The sequence below is a fragment of the Manis javanica genome, chromosome 15, assembly GCF_040802235.1.
Source record: "Manis javanica isolate MJ-LG chromosome 15, MJ_LKY, whole genome shotgun sequence".
Taxonomy (NCBI): Eukaryota; Metazoa; Chordata; class Mammalia; order Pholidota; family Manidae; genus Manis; species Manis javanica.
In genome coordinates, this window is record NC_133170.1 from 60,123,621 (window position 1) to 60,144,408 (window position 20,788).

General features: G+C 56.8%; 1 protein-coding gene across 9 annotated transcripts in view; it reads right to left on the minus strand.

Moving 5' to 3' along the window:
• The window catches only part of SCN5A (sodium voltage-gated channel alpha subunit 5), an 89,478-nt gene that overhangs the window by 43,510 nt on the left and 25,180 nt on the right, over positions 1-20,788 (minus strand). For 6 of the 9 annotated variants that reach the window (XM_073222453.1, XM_037014351.2, XM_037014349.2 and 3 more), the window contains 8 exons: positions 19,792-19,920; positions 13,204-13,295; positions 9,851-10,081; positions 8,292-8,355; positions 7,273-7,414; positions 6,603-6,800; positions 5,592-5,771; positions 4,607-4,960 (listed from right to left, as the gene is read on the minus strand). In XM_073222453.1, the coding sequence (XP_073078554.1) occupies positions 4,607-4,960; positions 5,592-5,771; positions 6,603-6,800; positions 7,273-7,414; positions 8,292-8,355; positions 9,851-10,081; positions 13,204-13,295; positions 19,792-19,920 (1,390 nt within the window). Of the gene's footprint in view, positions 1-4,606; positions 4,961-5,591; positions 5,772-6,602; positions 6,801-7,272; positions 7,415-8,291; positions 8,356-9,850; positions 10,082-13,203; positions 13,296-13,428; positions 13,521-19,791; positions 19,921-20,788 lie in introns of all 9 variants that reach the window. The other 3 variants (XM_037014352.2, XM_037014350.2, XM_037014348.2) reach the window with 1 other exon arrangement.

Here is a 20,788-nt window from a genome sequence, read left to right on the forward strand (position 1 = left end):
AGCTGCTGGACCAGGGGCAGCTAGTCTGGGCTCGGGGTTGGGGGGTGGTCACAGGGAGACAGGAGGGGATCTTGAGGGGACACTGGGCTTCCCTGCTCCCAACTCCCTCCCTGTGAACAGCTCCTCCACCCCTCCTGCCCATCAGGGACACCTGCATTCTCCTTTATTCTTCACCATCTCTCATCAGTGGCAATTCTGGAGTGGGGACAGGAAACTACATATACCAAGTTCTACTAACCAGATGCTGTCACATGCACTAGGACATGCAAAAATGATCTGTGGTCTCCATTGACCACAAGCTCCCTAGGGTCAAGAGCATGAAGAAGCTGAAAAAAAATCTGTGCTCTAAGGTGACATTAATAAGCAAAAAGCCCAATGCTTAGACATAGCTGGTAGGAACTTCTGTGGAGGCAGTTTGGCTGTATCTAACAAGAAAATTTTAAATTGGTTCTGCAATTCCTTGTCTAGCAATCTAACTTCATGAATAATTTATACACATGCTCCCGAAATATACGTGCAGTGATGTCCATTGCAGCATTGTTCCTAGTACCATTAAACACAAAACAACTAGTCAAAAGGAAGAATATTAAAATCAATTATGGATACAGTCTGACCCTGGACTCTATACAGACAACAAAGAGAAGGAGGCAGGCCCATGTATGTTCCCACAGGAGCACTTCTAAGACAAATAGTTTGATGAAGAAACCAAGAGAAAGATCCAGAAGATGCACACACAACTGTTCCAATGGACACGACTGGGGACTGGACTGCGGGGGAGGAGAGGAGAGGGTGACACGTCCTTTCACTTTAGGTACTGTTGGATTTGCTTTGCACATGCTGTGCTATTTTTCTAAGGGACAGCACCAGGCCTGTGAAAGAAGTGTGGCATGTCCTCATGAAGGGAGTGGACAGCAGGCATTCTCAGAGCCCCCCATAGAACCCGGGGGCCCATGAAGGCTTCACACCAGCAGGGCCCTACATGTCACAGTCCAGGAGCCAGAGCTGGGGCTGCTGATGGCACTGGGCTGTCCAGCATGCAGGAGCAAGGTCAGTGGGAGATGGGTCAAGGCCACCGAGGGTGGCAGAGCCTGGGCCTGGGGTGGGTACCAAGCCCATCTGAGCTCAAGTTAAGGCCAACCTTTGCAATTGGTGGGATGGCCCTGAAATGTTGCCTAGGGAGATAATGAGCTCCCAGTCATGGAAGTATTCAAGCAGAGGTGCCTGAATGCCTGATGGGGCTGAGCTAACAATGTACCCTAGGTCCAATGCAACCACCAGTCTGGCCAGCTTAACTCACAAGCCCATCTTAAATTCGCCCAACTTTTCTCCTCCTCCTCCTTTACTACCACTTAGCAGACACTGACTCCTTCTCCTCTGCTCTGGAGCACTGCTCTGGAGGACATTACTGGAGTAATGTCCTGCACTGTTGATGGCCCACTCGCTCGGGCCCATGGAATGTTGGTGGCCATCCAGAACACAGGTGTAAGCATGTTCGTGCCAGCTGTCTGCCTTCCTCTTGTGCTCCAGCAGACCTCCATGAAGGCTTTTCCTTGGGAGCTGCCACCCTCAGCCTGGGCCTCAAAACAAAGACAAGGGGGGCACCCCTAGCCTGACCCAGCACATGGACTGAGCTAACACACAGTCTGCAGTAGAGCTGCCCAGCCAAGCCCAACCTGGATCAGCCCAGTCACGGCCAACCTGCAGCTGAGTGAGTGTGAGAACAGAGGCTTGTTACCACTGACTGTAGGGTGGTTTGTTACACAGCATTATTGCAGTAAGAGCTGGCTGATACCCTATCCTGGGCGAGCTGTCATCATCTCTTCCTGAAACTACTGCAACAGCCTCCTGACCAGCCTCTTCTTCTCTTCCCTCTATTCCCTACATGGCAGAAAGGGAGGCCCTTAGAAAGTAAACTGCTCACAATGACCCTCTGATCAGCAGCCCTGCCTACTTTTTTATCACCTCCAAGTCCCTGCACAGTCCAAATGCAAACTCACCTCGCTCACTTTGTGTCCCTCCCGCTGCCCCACACCTGGTCCCCTGCTCTTGAGCATGTCATGCCTGCTCCCCCTCACGGCCTTATCTGCTCCTTCGGAAGGGCATTCTGGGCTGTTCTAACTAAGAGCTCTCATCTGTCACCCTCCTAGCAACTTTCTATCACGTGACCCCTGCTGCTACCTGGACTTACTGATTGGTTTGCCATCTGTTTTCCTGACTACAATGTGAACTCCACGAGGTCAGAGCTCTCACCTGATTTGCTTACTGCTTTATCCTTAGAGCCCTGAACACTGCCTGGTACTCAACACAACAGGCTGGCTCTGGATAAATGCTGGCTGGTTGGATAATTACTTGGCATCAGGAGGCTTGGGTGAAGTTCTAGCTCTGCTCCTAACTTGCTAGCTAAGCAGGGGAAAGGAGGATCAAAGTCTAAGTGTGGTGGCTGTTGCTGTGTCTCCCTCAGTACCATCCGGGCTTCCGGGACAAGCACTGTCATGTAGACAGCATACAAAGCAAATCTTTTCCTCCATCCCCAACCCCAACCTGGATAGATGAAATGTGAGCTGTCTGTTACGCTGGCCCCTTCTCCCCATTCCCACGCTGACTAAGCACACACTATGTGCCTGACACTGTTTCCAGACTAGAGCTGGGCAGACAAGTCTCCCTGGGGACCCAGCAGAAGTAGAGCAGGCATCCCTGGGCCTCCAGCCTGCTTATCTTTTTAACTTTTCAGTGTCTTCATCTTGGTCTGCTAATTCTTTTAACTTTGCAAATAACCGCCTTGGCCTGCTAATCTCTTTAAGTTTACAAATGGGACCCATAGAAGTGAGGGTTCCTGGTAATGAAGTGTTTGAACTTGGATGCCTCCTGACATGTGCAGTACAATGAGATGATTTTCTCCCTAATGAGATTAGGAAATTCTATTAGCGCCGGGGCTGCTGCCCTGATTCCACAGCCTGAGGCTCCAGGGCTGGACCTGCAGTGGGGCCTGAGCCACTGGGACTTGGGGTACCTGCAGGTGATGGCCAGGGGCCTCCCCAGGCCCACCTGGAAAGCTGTGTTCTGCCTCCAGTGGTCTCCCAGGGCCCTCTCTGGTCCTGCTCCAGAGAAATGTGAGGACCCAGGCCATCTGCAGGGCACCCCCTGCTCTAACTCCTTTCTGCTCAATATAAATGATACTATGGAACAATAATAATTACTTGAACAAGTACCTGCTCCAAGCCCTGGACAGGCTTTAACTCAGTCCTCACCACAATCTGCTGATGTGAGCATGAATTTTGTTTCATTTAACAGATGAAGAAACTGAGGCCCAAAGGGATTAGTTGACCTGTGCAAAGTCCCACAGCTACAGCCAGTGTCTGAGTTGGAGCAAAACTCCCCTTTGTCGTCCAGCCTCCCTGTCCTGCCTTCTGCAGAAAGTCTGCCTTCCTCTGTCTGCCAGCAGACTTGGGGGCTGAGCCACCCATGTGCCCTTTGCCTTCTGGGCATTATGTTGGGGGTCAGGGGTCAGCAAGGACACTGGCTGACTGAGCAGTTACCAGTCTGTCATGGGATTGGCTGACAGAGTGATCAAAGCTCTGACTGGCCTTGCACCTTTTGGCCGGCCTCTCCCTTCACCCTCTGACCCTAACCCCTCCCCCTCTCCTCTACTCCTGGTTCCAGCCACACGGACCTTGCGGCCTTCCCTCCAATAGGCAGGCGTGCTTCTGCCCTCGGCCTGCGCACCTGTTCTCTGGGCCTGGAACACACCTCCCTGATGACATCATGACGGGATGTTCTTACGACATCATCCCAACAGCAACATGCTCACCCACGTCCTGACTGCTGGACCCATATTGCCCATTTGTTCTTGAGACAATTCTGAGATGGGTAGTTTTCATCCATTTTACCAAGAGACACTCAGAGAACTAAAGTCCCTTGCCCATGGCTGTCTAGTTGGTAAGCTGTGAAATGGGATTCAAACCCAGCTGCATCCAGAATCTGGTCCTACCCGCTCTTCCGGACCACCCTCATGGTTTCAGAACACAGCCTGACTCCCACCCTTGCCTCCATCAGGTCTTTGTTTAAATCCCCCTAATGAGTCAGGCCCCCTCCCCTGCTTCTGCCCTCCCGCAGTACTTTATAATTGAATTACCAATTTATAAAGTACTGAAATACTCAAGATTGGGAATTGTCGCCGAGAACTCTGTGAGTGTCCTCTTCCCACTCTAGCCTTTCTCCTGGACCCCACGGATTGCTCGGGACCCAGCAACTTTACAGGGCAAACACCTGGCACATGTAGGGCTTCCAGGACGTTGGTCCTGTGCCACCAGGGCATCTTGGTGACCGGGCCATACCAGCTGCTAAACAGTTAAAGACCATCCCTGTTTATCACCATTACATGCCATACATACACAGGTACTGATTTTTCTTCTTTGGTCTTTGCCTGGCTGCCCCTGTTAATATGGAAGTTCTATGAACAGAGACATTTTTGGTATGTTTATTCACCTCCAGAGCCTGGCACACAATAGGTGCTCAGTAAATACGTGGTGGGAATTTTTGGATCTGGCCCTGGTGCCCAGTTTGGGAGGGCAGCTCCGACCTGGTGCCGGCTCACGGGCTGACTCACCGTGTCAGGGGGGCGCTCCAACATCATAGGGTGGAGGAAGCGGCTCCCTGGGGAGGTGGCCTCAGGGTCACCTGCCCCCAGCAAGGAGACCACCCCATTGCAATCCACAGCACTGTTCCTTTTGCCATTGAGGGCATGGCTGGGAGCTGAGGTCCCAGGACTGGGCTGTCCCTGGGAACTGGGCCGGCGAAGGGGCCAGGGCACCAGCAATGACGTGCGGTGGCTCTCGCTGTCCCCTGCTGTGCTGTTTTCGTCATCTGCAAAGTCTGTCTCTGAACCCAGGTCCCGGCGGCGGAAGGTGAAAATGCTCCCACGGCTGGAGCGGGGCTTCGTGGAAGTCCTGCGCAGGTGATTCTGGGGGCACAGGGAGAGGGGGCAGGGCCGAGGCCAGTCTTCATGTGCTCGCAGCCTCCCTCTTGCATCAGCAGCCCCAGCTCAACTTCTCGGAGCACCGAGGGCTTTAGCTGGTCACTTGGGGATGGGGTGGGCTGAGCCAAGGGGTGTTTGGAAGAGGGGTACAGGGTTAGGGCAATCCTGCATGATTGGGGATCTCTGTCCACCTGTGTGCCTCTGGAGTTTTAAGAGTCAAGCTTTCTGAGCCTGGAGGTGGGGCTGAGACTGGGTAGGGGGAGAGGGAGGCAGGAATGCTCCTGGTGGCATAGGCACGCCGGCCTGAGCAGGACTGGGGCAATCACAGTGCCCTGGCTCACATGGGCATGTCCTTTGGCTCCTATCAGACCATACCATGCAGCATCCCCCAGCCCAGTGCTGGGGACTTCGCTGAGGTTGGGGATGTCAGAACACACAAATCTACCCTGCCCCGAGTCAGGGCTCCTGCACTCTAAGAATGGCCATGGGAATAGGAAGGCTGAGAGGGTTCCTCAGGGAGCAACTGTGGGGACTTGGCTGCATGGGGGCCTAGCACGGTGGGCTTCTGAGGCCAGACCCACCCCCAAAGGGGGCCAGAGCCTCAGCTGGGGATTACCGTTGCTCTGGGGCCGTCCTCCGAGCCAGACTTGGGCAACCCGTCATCCCCACCATCCTCTGTCCCCGAGGACATTCGTTTTCTCCTTTTGCTCCTTCTCTCATGGGTGGTTACTGGAGCCAAAGGGGACATCTCCAAGGAGCTGCGGGACACGGTGTCCATGCCCCTGCGCAGGAGGGCCTGGGAAAGGAGGAGGAAGGCATGCTTTGGTCACTGAGGCTGTGCGGCCACTGTGAAGGCAGGCCAGGCAGCCCTCAGTGTCTCGGCTCTCCTCATTAGCCAGCAGACTGCCACGCATGCCCCAGATGCGGTTCATGGACAGAGGAGCTCAGACCAGGATGTTCTGAGGAAGATCAAAGTCCAGGGAGGAAGAGAGCAGGACTGACACCGGCAGCCTGTGGAGAGGAGGATGGGGGACAGGCCAGGATGTCGATGAACAGAGGAAGTGACAGAACTAGAGGGCAGGGGATCTTCAGAAGGTTCAGCTGGCCAAAGCAGGTTGGGGGAGGTGGCGTGGGGCAGTGAGAAGAACGGGGATGTGTACAGCTCCTGTAGCTAGCCTCCAGCATGCCCGGTGTGGAGCGCCATCCCCAGCACCTGCTTCTGAGCTGGCACAGGCCTCCAGACACAGACCTTCCTCCACCCACTGCATCCCTTGGCCAGGACAGACCATGTCCATGGACACATGGTGCCCTTGGGCCCTGTGTGCATGACTGCCTCCCCCCAGGAGCCACCACCTTCATGCAGAAGAGGTCTGGGTCATAGGGAGTCACTTTCCCCAGAGGGTGGTCCCACACTCACATACAGGCATGGCCTTACCCAGTGGGCACCACATTCCCAGTGGACACTCTTCCCCAGCAGACGCCGGCTCTGCCAGATGGGGCCACATGTTCACCCAGCACGCACTTGCTCTGCCTGATGGTACTGGTTCTGCCTGGCAGGTGCCATGCCTCTGGCACCCAATTGGGCAGGGCTTGGGCTTGGGGCCACGCAGCTGCATGGGGCGCCCACCTCGTGCTCTTTCGTGAGCATCTCAACGGCCTCCTGGAGGCGCTTTTGCTTCTCCTCTGTCTCGGCGATAGTGGCTTGGTTCTGCTCCTCATAGGCCATGGCGACCACAGCCAGGATCAGGTTCACCAGGTAGAAGGAGCCCAGGAAGATGACAAGCATGAAGAAGATCATGTAGATCTTTCCTGCAGACCTCAGGGTCTGGGGGAGCAAAGGGTAGAGGTCATCTTTACCGGGGCCCCTTCTGGGTCATGGTCATGGAGTTCCAAGTTGCCCAGCCTGAATGTGCCTGGGAAGGGGGCAGAGCATATCCCACCTACAGGGGGAAGTGTCATAACTACAGAGGACAATGACCTACACACAGGGTAGGGTGCCACCCACAAAGGCAGAATGTTCCAGGCGACAGAGGAAATGTGTCCACAGAGGGGACTATTCCATCACATAGGGTGGGGAAGTGTCCTGCTCACAGGGCAGTGTCCTACATAAAGGGATGGGTACTTGGTCACCAGCAAAAAGAAAGTATCTTTGTTGCTGGACCCCCATCCTTCAGATACAAGGGTCCCAGTCCCCTGTCCCCAGCCCCTCAGCTCTTGCCAGGGGACAAGCTGCTGGGGCCCCTTCTGGCTAGTTACTCCCACTCCTGGTGTCCCCCTGTTGGCCCGCACCCACACACCTGCTGGTAGAGGCGTTCCCAGCAGTCCTGCGTCATGAGGCGGAAGAGGGCCAGGAAGGCCCAGGCGAAGGAATCGAAGCTGGTGTAGCCGTGGTCAGGGTTCTCGCCTGCCTTTAGGCACCGGTAGCCCTCGGGACATGTCCTGTGGCCAGACCCGCAGATTCTGTCTCGTGCTTTCAGGGGTCATCTGCCCCTGAGACCCTCACTGGGCCTGACTCACTCCCTGGAAGCATGGCTCTGCCCCGCTGCGTCATGAAGCTAGCGTCACCAACATAGTGCCATGCTGCAGAGCCTGCCCCCCTTGCAGGTCATACTGTGTCCCACCTGCAACACCTCCCTCCCCCTTCCTCCACCCATCTATATACCAAGAGGCCTAAATCTGGCTCCTTCCTGCCCACACCACAGGTCATCCCAGCTGCTGTGGGAGCTGCCTGTACGGTAGTGTGTGAGAGACACGGTAGGGGGCGGCGGCCTTGGCAAGCGGCCTCTTTGCCTTGCTAAAGTCCTAGGACCTTCCAGACAATCTCTGGTGACAGGAAGGACTCTGGAACCTCATCTCCAGCCATGGGGGCTGCAGCACCCCAGAGCAGCATCCCCACCGCACCACCTGTGTGTCTCCTCCCCCGGCAACCTGCGGCAGTCACACTGGCCCTGTGCGCACAGGCCCCTGGGCATCTCTGAGATGCACCCCCAGGCTCAGGGGCAGGCTGCGGTTCAGACGGGATAGGAGGGAGCATGAAGGGGATGAAGCCGGGACTGGGCTGCTGGGGCCCTGTCCCCCTCCAGCTTTGGGTCTCTGTTCCTCCGTTCTCCTCGTGTGGGCCTGGGTCCCCCTCCCTTTCTTTGCCCCTTGCATCGTTTCCCAGTGGTGGGAGTAAGGGCGCTGCCAGGAGCCTGGCAGAGAAAGGAGGCAGGGGAAGGCCTCGCTGGGGTCAAGGGTATAAACTGCAATCAGTCAGCTGGGAAAGCAGTGGGAGGCTTCCCAGCTGGGTGAGGCGTCCGGGGTGAGCGGCACATACCCAGCATCGGAGCTATTCCCACACAGTAACACGTCGGAGGTGCCGTTCTTGAACAGGTAGTTTTCTGGAAGAGAAGCGTTCGGTGATGAGGGGCTGGCAGAGCCGGAAGCCTGGGATTCCTGCCTCATACCCAGGGCCTTGGGAGACAGAGGCGCACGGTGGGGCTTTGCTCTTCTCTGCCTGGCCCAGCCCCTCCCTCACCCTGGTGAGCCTGAGGCAGCTCCGCGCCTCCTCTGGCTGCTCCTCAGCGCTCAGTTGCCAGTGCCTCCTCTGCTCTCGGAGGACTCAGGGAGTCCCTGTTGGAACCCCCACCCTGCCCCAAGCCACCCTGGAGCCACGCAGGGCCGAGGGAGGTCCTGAACTAGGAGGCAGGCATCCGGGCTGAGTCCCCCTTGGCTACCGAGTCCCACCTGGGCTGGTGGGCTGCTTCCTGCCCAGCTCCATCTGGATCCACTTCCTCGGGCATAAGGCAGGGGGATGGATGGATGCCCGTCAGCCACGGTGGCCAAACCACTGCCTGTCTGGACAGGGCTGGGGGACCAGTGAGACACAAAGCACCAGCTTTGTCCTCTCCTCTCTGTGGCCACCCTCCTGTCCCTGTCATCCACTACTGCTGGCCTTGGTCCAAGGCAGCAGCTCTCAATGTGGGGGCTCCAGACTGTGGCACCAAGCATTGATGGGGAACTGGTTGGAAACCTAGCGTCCTGAGCGCCACCCCAGACCTACAGACTCAGATGCTCTGGGGCCGGCCCAGCAGTCTGTTTTCTGGAGCCCTCCAGGTGACTGGTGCACGCTGAAATTAAGAACCACTGCTATTTGGCCATAGCTGAACCATAAGCAAGTTTGGTCACTGAGTTTTGGTCTGTTTCTTTTTCCAAAGGGCATTGTTGGTATGTGTAGGAGGCCCTAACTTCAGAGTATCCTCAGGTCCACAGGCTGGGCTCTGGCCTGGCACCAGTGTCTCCCTTTGAGCCAAACTGATGGCATCAGGTAAAAGGAATGCTGGCCATAAGCCTGGATAGCACAGTGAGCCCCAAGGGCTAGCCACACCAGAGGGGCTCACATGACTTTGTGCCATCAGTGAGTCTGTTCTGACCCTCTCTTGAGGCTCTGGGGTTACACATGTATGAATTAACACCTTGGGAAGGGACACTGTGAAAATCTCATGGCAAGCAGGTATGGCCTCTCCACTGGGGCCTTACAAACTATGCTTCCCCACGCTGACACCCCCGCTGCAGGCAGGTCAGCTTCCATCGCTGACACCCTGGGGTCAGTTCCACCTCCCATTGGTCATGACTGACTGCCCCCCTCCTGTTCAAGAGCCGTATCCCCATCTAGCTTGAGAACTCAGAGGGCAGCCACTCGCCTGTTCCCCTTCTGTCCTCTCCCAGAGCCGAAGGGCAGCAGCTGGGATCCCTGAGCACATGGTTGGCCTGTGGGATCACCAAAGGCTTGGGTAGCCCTGGAGGGCAGCCTGCCCCTGGTGGGGCCTGTGTGTGGGGCGGCCCAGCCCTGGTGGCCTCATGAAGCCCGGCCCAGCCTGTGGAGCGCATCTGCACCTGGGTCGTTGAGGTAGAGGTCCAGCGAGGCCCAGATGAGGCCATCGGCCTCTACGGAGCCGTTGGTGCCATTGAGCTCTGTGAAGTTGCGAACACACTTATGCCTCAGGTTGCCCATGAAGAGCTGCAGGCCGATGAGGGCGAAGACGCTGAGGCAGAAGACTGTGAGGACCATCACATCGGCCAGCTTCTTCACAGACTGGATCAGGGCCCCCACGATGGTTTTCAGGCCTGGGAGGGCGAGAACCAGCATGGGCTGCCATGGGCATAGAGCTTCCTGTTCCCCTGGGCCTGGCTGGGCCATGGTGCTGGGCTGGGTGGGCAGCACAGGGCAGTGAAGGAGGCCTCTCGTGGGCTTTTTGGACCAAAGTCCCTCTTTCCTCTGCTGCTGGGATTCTGCCCTGACACCCCCAGGGCAGGAGTTCAGTCTGGTTGTGTGCCTTTGCTCCCCACTAGCCAAACATATGAAATGGATGTGGAAAATGCTGTTTTCTTGAGGAAGAAAATATTCGAAGCTGTCTCCCTTTGCCTGGCCCCAAGGTGTGCCAGGCCTGCCCTTTGCAATGCTGCCCATGAGAGGGAGACTCCGGGGCAACTGAGAGGCTCAGCCTTGATCCTGATGGGGAGAGACAGCCACTGGGAGGGGAATGTTGTGTGCGCACTAGGCGTCTGGGGAGCCCGGGAAGGCCCCCGGTGGGTGCTGTCCTAAGGGGCTCATGCTGCTGGGGGCCCGCCTGTGGGAAAGGTTCAGGGGCAGGGGCTGACCTATTTGCATTGTTCTCCTTGGCCCTGTCTCTCTGGGATCCGTCCCAATCTACCCATTCCCCAAAGCCGAGAGGCCACGGTCTGTTAGTTGCATAGCCCAGCTCCCTAAAGCAGCCAGCACCACACAGCAAAGGGACAGAAAAGCACATGTGGACACGCTCGATCTGACACTTAGAGGCTGTATTACAAGTTCCTGCAGAGTATCCAGAGCGAGGGGCTTCCCTGCCTTCCGGCCCCGCACCCCCCCACCACATGGAAGCGGCCAGGTCTCAGATTAAGCTCCATCCATCTCCAGCCGGTTAATGTGTTAGGCGTGCCCGTAGCGGCTGTGTGTGCAGCTGCTGGGCCCGGGACCACAGACAGGCAGCAGCGATGGGTGAACATGGAGACAGAAGGTCCTCCCTGCGTGCCGCTGACACCACCTGCCCAGCGCCCAGAGCACTCGGCATTCCCTGTGGAAATCGTCCTGGCAGATGTTGGCAACCGCCTGGGCAGTGGGTGGGCCTTGTGGGGCACTGGGCTGGCGTGGGGGTGGTGGGAGTCACCAGCTCTTCCTAGTCCAGAGGCTCTCTAGCAGAGGCTCAGGACTCCTGGGTGTGCACACCATGGTTCTGCCCGCTGGGCCTGCAGACCCTGCCCATACCATATGGGGCACAAAGTGAGGGGTAGTAGGCAGCAGCTCGAATGCCCATATTGGACTCTGCCTGAACCATGAAGCCTAAAGCATCCAGTTTGAGGCCCAGCAAAGCACCTTCAGGTCTGTGGAGACAATGCCCTTGGTGAGCACAGAGCTACTTGTTAAAATATTTCTCATACTAGTGTCGGGTCACTTACAGCATGATTGATCCCAACAAGGCAACGGGATTCTTTCTGAGAAGACCTGGGAAGGGTTGGGTCTTGGGAATACCTGGGGACCTCTCCTGCCCAACAGTTCTCACAGGCCCGGTGAAGAGCCCTCAGAAATCAACCATTCCAATTTCATTCCTTTTATGGGAAAGGAGAACAAGATCCAGAGAGGACCAAGGCCATCTAAGCTTCTGCTCAAGAGGACACCTCCTCCAGGGAGCCTTCCATCATGCTGGTCACAGCATTCTTCTAATGCCCACTTTTGTAGCATCTGCCATTTGCTGTCCCATAGGATAGTGGTGACTTTGAACAGATGTGACAGAGCTGCATTGAAGTGAACAGGCTTTTGTTTTTTTCCCAGGACTCAGAAATATTTTCCCCTTTTGGTCTTTCTTATAAAGCAGACTGGACCATGCCTTTTCTTAACTGCCTGTTACTCTTGTGGGGTATGTGCCGAGAGGTTCTCCCCAGGTGACAAACCCTGAGGCTTCTGAGCATGTATGTGTGCCCCAAAGCAGATGAACCCTGTCTCCATGGGGTGGCCGGGGCATGATGCCCCACTTGCTACTGGCTTTTAGGAGAGGTCTGGCCCACTTGTGGTGAACAGGGGCAAGTGACCCCTGTTCACATCCCATGGTGGGGTCACAGGCCAGGAGGAACATTCTGAAGCTCAGTCTGAACACAGGCTTAGTGGTGCTTCTCTTAGAAGATAATTAATTCCACCGAGGGGTCTGAACTCCTCTGAGAGAGTGCAGAGCAGGACCCCTGCCTCCTTGGGGACAGTAGCAGCCAATGGCGCAGGACCTACAGCTTTCCAAAGCCAGAGGGGATGAGCCACGGAGTTCACCTGATTCTCCCCTCAGCTCTGACACCCCCCTAGACAGGGGCTGTGCCACCTCTCCCCAGCTGCCTTCTTAGAAGAAGTGCCTTCTCCTGTTCTGACTGTGGCTGCATTCAGAAAAGGCTCTGGAAGGAGCCTCTGGGCGCTGGCCTCTGGGCTCTGAAATCATCACAAATCTTTTGGGAGCTTTCCTGCAGAGAGGGTAGACTGGCTCTCCAGAGAGGCCATCCAGGTTTTGATTTCCAGCATGATTGCCAACATCCGCCAAGGAGCACTTCCTCCTGAGGCTACCACGCATGCTTTGCTAAACCTCTACCGCACCATGCAGCGAGGCCGTTAGACGCCAAGGCCCGATGGCTCCTGTCCCCAGAGTGCCCTCTGTCCACAGAACGGGGCTGTGGCTCCAGCTGTGCATGTGACCAGAGGGGCATGATGCAGGGACTGGGCACTGCCATGAGTTTCCCCTTATTGCTCTGTGTGTGTGTGTGTGTGTGTGTGTGGTTTCCCTCAGAGCCAGGTCTTTTGGTTCACTTATTAGAGGACGATGCTTCTGCTAAAGCAATTCAATACAAGCTTTTAGCTATTGATCAAGCTCAGTTCCATTTGGGAAAGAAATCACTATCTTGGGAAGAATTTGGGTTCGGTCCAGAACTTTCCACGGGGCCCTGTGCTCCCGGTGTCTGTGAGGGTGGGAGCTGCTGGGATGGGCAGCCCAGAGCCCATTCTGAGGCTTTCAAGGCACAGCCGTGTCCACTGTTGAGCCCTCACACCTGAGCTCTGGGAAAGGTATTCTGGTGACAGGCACATTCAAAGGGGCCTTCCCAACGGTTGCCTTAGCTCCTAGGTGGCTGGGAAGGCCCCAGCGTGTCCCTCTAGCCTTGGCGTTTAACCTGATTTTCACCTGAAATGACTGATATAGTTTTCAGGGCCCGGAGGACTCGGAAGGTACGTAAGGCTGAGACATTGCCCAGGTCCACAAATTCAGTTGTGTATCTGTAACAAGGGAAATTCACACACGAGACAATGACAACACGCCAGGAGGAGACACACGGTCAGAGGAGGGGAGGGGAGACAGAGAGAAAATCACTTGTAGCTGAGATCCGAGAGGCAAACCTGGGCATCTTACCTGGGATAACCGAAATAGTTTTTAGAGCTCTCAGGACTCTGAAAGTTCGAAGAGCCGACAAATTGCCTAGTTTTATATTTTCTGATACATACCTGCAGAATCAAACCACAGTTATTGGGAATTACAAGCAGCACCTGGGGTGCCCGCCCTGACCAGCCCTCCCCTCGCCCCCTCCCATAGCAGGACTGTGGGGACCCGAGCCTCCCCAGGTTTTCTTCCTGATCTCAACCCTCCTGACTCAGGACCTCAGGGAGGATAACTTATGTTCACAGGGCAAGCCAGATGGCTCCTGGGGCTAGTCCTGTGAATAACTGGTGCTGGGGGGCAACTGCTCGGATTCATTCTTCATGCCACTGTGATGGTGGCACAAAACTGTGTGGTGGGTCTGAGGCTGGGGACATGGCAGGGTAAAGAGGGACAGTTCTCCAGGAGGCTCAGCCCAGGCAATGGAGGAAGCAGGTGGTTTCTGCTCCTGAGATTGGTCTGCATCTCTACAGTCTGTGATCAGCGGGCCTGGCTGCTCCCATCTCCGCCCTTGAAGTCCTGGCTGAGGCCATCACGGAGGCATGCCTGGGTGTCCGAGGCCTGCCCATTGCCTCCTGCCGGCCACCAATCTCTGTGAAGGAGTAGCTCGGAAGTTCTGAGGTTGCACAGGGGCCACCTGAGTCCCCAAGATGCTACTTTGGAAGATGAGAAGAGCGGTTGCCCAAATATTCAGCTCTTTGAATACATACAGGAGGAGGTCAACAGAGGGGGGAAAGCAGGATGATGGGTCCCAGAGAGATTCCAGCCTCTCTCCCACAGTCCACCCAGTCTCACCCCAACACTCCCACTGTCCCCCAGGATGGCCCTGGGTCTCCACAGGAGGTGGTCTTCAGGGGTGAGCGGCTCGCGGGCTCTGCTTGAGGGACTCAGCGGGGCCGAGTGGCCTTGGGGCTCCCAACGCATCCACCTGCAGGCTCCACAGGCACAGGAGGGCAGGGTGTGGGACCCACCCAAGTCAGAGTACAAGGACACACAGGCATGGCCACATGAGCAGGATGGCTGAGAGATGGATGGACAGTATGTGACCAGGGCCATGGGGACAGTGGCAAGTGACTTGTGATATTTAACCAAAGGTCTCACATCCAGGGTGTCTGACATTTAACCAAAGGTGTCTGATGTTTAACAAGGGCAGTGTGTCTGACCCAGTGTTTTGAGTGACATCAGACCCAGGACGGTAGCCTAGAGATGCTGAGCGAGTGCCAGTGGTAGGCTGACAGTGCGGCTGGGCCCATTCTGCTCAGAGCTTCTGACCCTGCCTTCAGAGTGTGGGTATCTGCGGGGAAGAACTTGGCAGGCTGTGTCAAGGGACTCAGCGTTCTGGGCAGCTGGGTCTGGCCTGGTCCAGCTCTGACACTTGTCCAACACCAGCTTCGTGGGGCCTTTGGGACCATGCCTGCTCCCTTCTTACTCACCACATCTGTTCAGAGATGGGAAGCCAGCAGACACATTCTCAGAGCTTCCCGAGGTGTGGTTTCCACCACTGCCCCAGGCTCACTTCAGCTTGGAAACCTCTCTCCCGTGCAGGAGTCAGATGCAGCCTCATTCCTTGGTGGGCAGTACAAGTTACCGCCCTTGTTCTGTTGCATATACACCCAGTAATTTGGTCTGTGATCCCTCCCAACTTTTGACAGCTCTTCCATTCTCTGTGATGCTCTCACCCTCAGGCTTGGATGCTCCGTCCAGACATAGTGACACCATGGGGCTGTCAGGTTGAGCACCAGACATTCTGATGTTGCCAGTCACCTGGAGGCCGTGGTTCCAGCCTGCTGGTGGCTCTGGGCCCCGTTTCCTGCTGCTGGCCAAATGGGTGTGGCCCAAGACCACAGCTTTTCTTGCTGGGGACACTGGTTTCAAGGATGCTGTCCTGGTTACAGGGAGTGAGCAGAGCACTGTGCCTATCTGAAGGGGAACCAAGTGCTCTGGCTTCTGCCCTCTTGTCCCTTACGGACCCTGTCTGTCCCCTGTGTCTTCAGTGAAAACCTGCCCGTCTCTAGCTTGGATTTTTCCTGTCTACACCTGCCCCAGTGTAGGTTCTACACAGGGCTCGCCCTCCCCAGCCACCCCAGCACACACAGGGCCTGCCCCCCTCACCCACCCCAGCGTGGACAGGGCCCGCCCTCCCTTCATCACCTGCCTCCTTAGCAGCTGAGCAGGGACAAGCCGCGGTTCTAAGATGCGCGCTGCCAGCAGGCATGCGAGGCCAGCCAAGCAGCTGAGAACAGGAGTGGGCTGGTGGTCGTGTGTGTGTGAAGTCAGGACTCATGTGGGAGAGCAGTCCCAAGGGGGAAGTGGAGGTTTTGAAGGTGGGCCAGAGGGTAAAGACCCAGCATGCCTATGACACAGGGGCTGCTCCCCATGTTGGGGCCCTTGGCCCCCACCAGGGCACTCACTCCCTTGGGGCCTTGGAGGAGAGACCCTGGATTTGGCAGAGGGCCAGCTTCAGCACTGGCTGGGATGGGGCAACTGCTCTGCCAGGCTGGCAAACACTCTTGGAGCCGTTCTACCCTTTCCACTGTGGCTGAGCTACTAGGCAGGTGCAGAGAGCTGGGGTGTGTCCTGGCCCTAGCAAGAAAAAGCAGGGGTGATGGGTGAGAATACCATCCCCACACCAGCCTTGGCACAGGGGAGCCTTTATGGAGGTTGAGGAGCCATGAGGAAAGGCAGACCCCAGCCTTTGTCCTGCTGCACCCCGACCTCTGTGAGCTCACCCCTTCCATGCCCGTGCTCCTCCTGGGCTGCCTGGTGGAGTGTGAGCCAGCCCTGAGCGGTGGCGTGATCACCACCCTCTCCTCTCTGCTTTCCCTTCCTTCCCCTTCAGGTTTGGTTTCCATAACAACCTGAGAAGGTGGGAGGCTGCATCACTTCAGGTAATGCCCAGCTGGGAGGGGGGCTGCAGGATGAGCTCTGGCTGGAGGGTTGCCTGGCAGGCTTCCAGGCACCCTCTGGACCCTCCCCAACCTCTAAATGGGGTGCGTGGGGGATCAGGCCAGAAACCTGGCCAGAAACTCTAGACTCGGGGTGCCTCTCATGGTTATGAGTCAGGAAGTTGGGTTCTGGTTCCAGTGTTCTTGCCGGCTCATTCTATAATTTGGGGCAAGTGGTAGGCTCTCTTTGGGCCTCAGTTTCTCGATCTCTAAAATGGAGGGTGGGAGTTTCATTGAACGGACCTTTCCTGCCACTTGAGACTCCTTGGATAGTCCTAGGAGCCCATGTCAGTGACCCTTCTGACTACAGCAGGAAGCATTTTATTGCAGTGCCTTGGCTGTAGCTGACTGTTCCTAAGGCAGAATCACTGTCATTCAAAGCTGTGGGCCACTCAAGCCCAGAGCACAAGCCTGGCATTCCAAGAGGCGCATGTGGTCCTAGGGGAGCTGACTGGCCCATTTCTGTGAGTCACTGGGAAATGGGGGAATAATCTGATGGCCTCTGAGACTCTGTTTTGCTTTGTCAGCTGGTGCAGACTGAAGGCAGGCTTTGGTGAGGTAGACTCCCCTATTCTGAGTCCAGGCAGCTCCCTGCGGGATCCCATGGCTATGTAGATGGGGATTCTGTCACTGGACAGGACAGGAGGCTGTGCTGAGGGCCTGAGGTCACACAGAGCATCTCCCAGAGCCTGGTTCCTACTGTCAGACTAGGGGCCCTGGGAGATGCCTTTTGGGGCCTGGGGTTGTCTGCAGTGACACGGAGCTGCTCAGCTCCAGGATGGGAAGGCAGGGAAGGCTCAGGCAGCTGCTGCGTCCTCTCCTGCTGAGGCCCCCTTCCGTGACCCTGGGCCCAGGCCATGCACCACGCTTCCCTCCCACAGGGCACTTTGCAGCCTGAGCCCAGCCTGGTGACCCTACTTCCCCCAGGCCCGTGCAGCCTCCGGGCTCCAACACGGACAGTGCTCCCTGTCTGTCCTGACCTCAGGCACGCCTGCTCACTCCAGGCTCTCAGCTGATGGTGCTGCTTCATATCCTTGGAGAATGGAAGCAATCAGCAGAGAAATTCCTCCCCTCGCGTTGTGTCTCTCTCCACCCGCCGCCATTGCTTTCTGCCATTCTGCCTTCCCTGCTCCTGAAGCCAGCGCCCCCAGGCCCTTTATCTCAGTCCTCACCAGGCTGGTCCAGCTGCTCCCATCAGTGCCAGGATACCTCCCATCTCTGCTTCAGGAAGACAGCAGGCTGTGTCCTCGCTCCCATCATGCCCTTCTCTCTTGGGCCCCCAGGTCCACTGGACGCTGTCTTTTCAAGGTGTTTGGAGGACTTTGCATTGCCAGCTCCATTGGGGTCCCATTCCTCAGCCTCCTCAGCTGCTTTCTGGCAGAGCCACACTCCCCAGCTGGCTTCCAGGACTCCACTCAGCTCCTCACTCTTCTCTGCCCCGCCTTCCTGCCCCCAGAGGCTGGAGCATCCAGGTACTGTTCCTGGGAGGCTTCCTCTCTCTGGTTCTCTTGCTCCTGGAGGGCCTCATGCGTCTCCTGGAGGGCCTCATGCGTCTCCTGGATTTCGGTATCACCTGCATCCTGATGGCTTCTAAATTTGTATGTCCACCCAGACCTCCTTCCTGAACTCCACTCTGGAATATCCAGTTGCCTGCTCGGGACCTCAGCCCGGATGCTTTCAAACTTGATATGTTCCAAACGGGACTGTGATTCTCCTCCCAGCTCCATTCTTGGGTTCAGCAGTCCGCAGCACCATCCCCAGCTGCTCCAGCCAAAAGCGACGGAGGGCATCTGGTCAGCCCCCTTCCAAGTACACCCAGAATCTGGCCAGGCCTCTCACCTTCTCACTCAGGCCTGGTCCCAGCACCACCCTCTCTCCCAGCCCCTAGAACTGTCCCCTCACTGCTCTGTGGCCGCTGTCCTGTCCCCACAGCTGTCTCCTGTCCACGTGGCAGCCAGGCAATCTGTGCAGACGGGGACTAGGTCACGGTGCTCCCTGCTCTTGTCCCCCACTGCTCCTGTGCCCTGGCTCTTACATGGCCTACGGGCTGCATGCCCAGACCCCCGCCCCACTCAGAGCTCACTATTCTTTCCCTTGCTCACTCAGCTCCGCCCAGGCCTAAATCGACACTCCATCTGGGAAGAGTGGTAGCGTCTCTCTGAGCCTCAGTTTCCCCTTCTGTATAAGTGGGTGGAGTTAGCTCAGAAGCAGCGCACCTGGAAACGATCCCGAGGCTATCTAACTACCAGGCTCTCACCCAGTTTGGATGTGCCCAGCAGGGCTCAGATTCCTCTCTTCTCTGCTGGGCAATGTGAGCTCAGAGCAGGCCTGCTCATGTCCTGACTTAAGTAAAGACTGCCACAAACAGATGACTCTGAGAATCCTAGGTAGTGGGCATTGAACTGACCCCCTGAGCCACCTAACTCCACACCACCTTTTCCCAAGTGGGGAAACCGAGGATCTGCAGGCCTCTGAGGCTCTGTTTTGCTTTGTCACCCCCCCGTTCAGTGCAGACTGAAGGCGAGGATCCTGTCTCCAGCTCCGCTCCTTGCCCGGTGTGTGCCTGACCCTGCACAGGGATGCTCTGCACCTCAAGCTTTCAGAAAGGGCTGGATGGCTGAGCCCCTGATCAGGACCCCTGCACAGGAGGCCCACCCTGACCAGTTGTCCCCACTGGCACACAGCAGCTGTTGCAGGGACATGAGAATGGAAGGCTTCAACCCAGCCCTGGTGGAGTCTCCTCCTAGGCAAGGAAGTGGGGCCTTGGCCCGCGTGGCTTTGTCCTTCTGGCAAGCTCCTATGTGACTTCTGTTGATGGGGACAAGAAGCTCCTAAGCAGCCTGCCTCTCTGGCTGGTGTGGGGACCCACTGGGTCACCTCAGTGACCAGGTGCCTTGGAATGTACCCAGCGTGGGGTCTGTGGGTGGGAGCGCAGACGTGCAGGGACACCTGGCCTGCCTTCCCAGGGTGCCCAGTCACCTCTCCAGGCCCCTTCTCTTCTCAGAGTTTCGTTCTTAATCCCCTTAGAATCCAGGTACTGTTGACAGTGGTCCAGAGAGTTCAGGACAAAATACTGGTGTCCTTTAGTGGACAGGTAGAGGATGCTAAACCAGAATTGTGATGATGTCCCTTGGGCGCAGGGCTGCCGTGGAGCCACAGATGAGCTGGTGGGCCTGACCCCCGTGGGCCTGTCTCTCCCCACCAGGATGAGTGGAGGGCCTCCATCCCATCTACCTCTGCCATAGCAGGATGGTAGGCTGCTCCACAGCGCATGCACAGCTATGTGACTGAAGCAGGGAGGCTGAGGGGCCTGGTGGCCTGGGCTGAGGTGACACACATGCCACTCACTGTGGCCTGGTGTGGCACAGTATGGCATAAGAAGTGAGGTACTTACGCCATGACAATCACGCTGAAGTCTAGCCAGTTCCACGGGTCCCGAAGGAAGGTGAAAGCATGTAGGCAGAAGCCTCGAGCCAGAATCTTGACCAGAGACTCAAAGGTGTAAATGGCAGTGAAGGTGTACCTGGCAGAGGAGAGACAGAAGGGCTGGTGAAGGCAGCTGCTGCCACAGGCAGGCTGGCCAGGCTCCCACATGCCAGAGCCCTGCGCTGCTTCTCCGAGGGGCCCTCAGACTGGACGCTGCAGCATCCCTGGGGCACAGCAGGAGTTGCTGGCTGGAGCTTTGTTACAAACACCTGGCGAACTAACGCATCTTCCTATTTGTTCACTCAGCATTGTTGAGCACCTGCCACGTGCCATCTGAATCTCCAGCTTCTCTCTCAGTTGTAAAGACCCTGTATCCATCTCCTCACCCCAGCCTTCTGGGCCCATGTTCACAGGCATATGGTGGCCCCTGGGCCTGCCCCATGGGACAGTAAGGACACTCAGGGTCATGGCCTCTCACCCTTGTTTGTGGGTTCTCAGCAGCTAGTGGTGGCAGCATGCCCATTCTCTACTGACTACAGGCAGGGGGTACAGCTGTCTACCTTGGGCTTGGAATGGGGTTGATACTCTAACACTGGAGGCTGGCTGGGGGGCTCTTCTTGCTGCCTGAAGTGGGCTTCAGAATCCCAAAGCCTGTGTGCAGGAACTGTGCCCACTCTGCTGGAATGGTAACGGGCCACAGCCATGGCTCCCAGGTCTGAGCAGCTGGATACAGGCCCTGGTGCCCATGGCACCGCTGGGTCCTATAAGAACACACAGAGACCACCTGCCAAGTGGCTCTTGTAAAATAGGCCATCCCCAATGTTCTTCTGGTCCCCAGAAAACAGGCACCAAATGCACAAGAGCCTACCAAGTCTGCTTAGAACCTGTGTATAAGGTGCTTTCATTTGCGAAGAAAGGACCAGAAGCAGTTTTTTACAACTGCGCAAATGGTTACAGGACGCGGG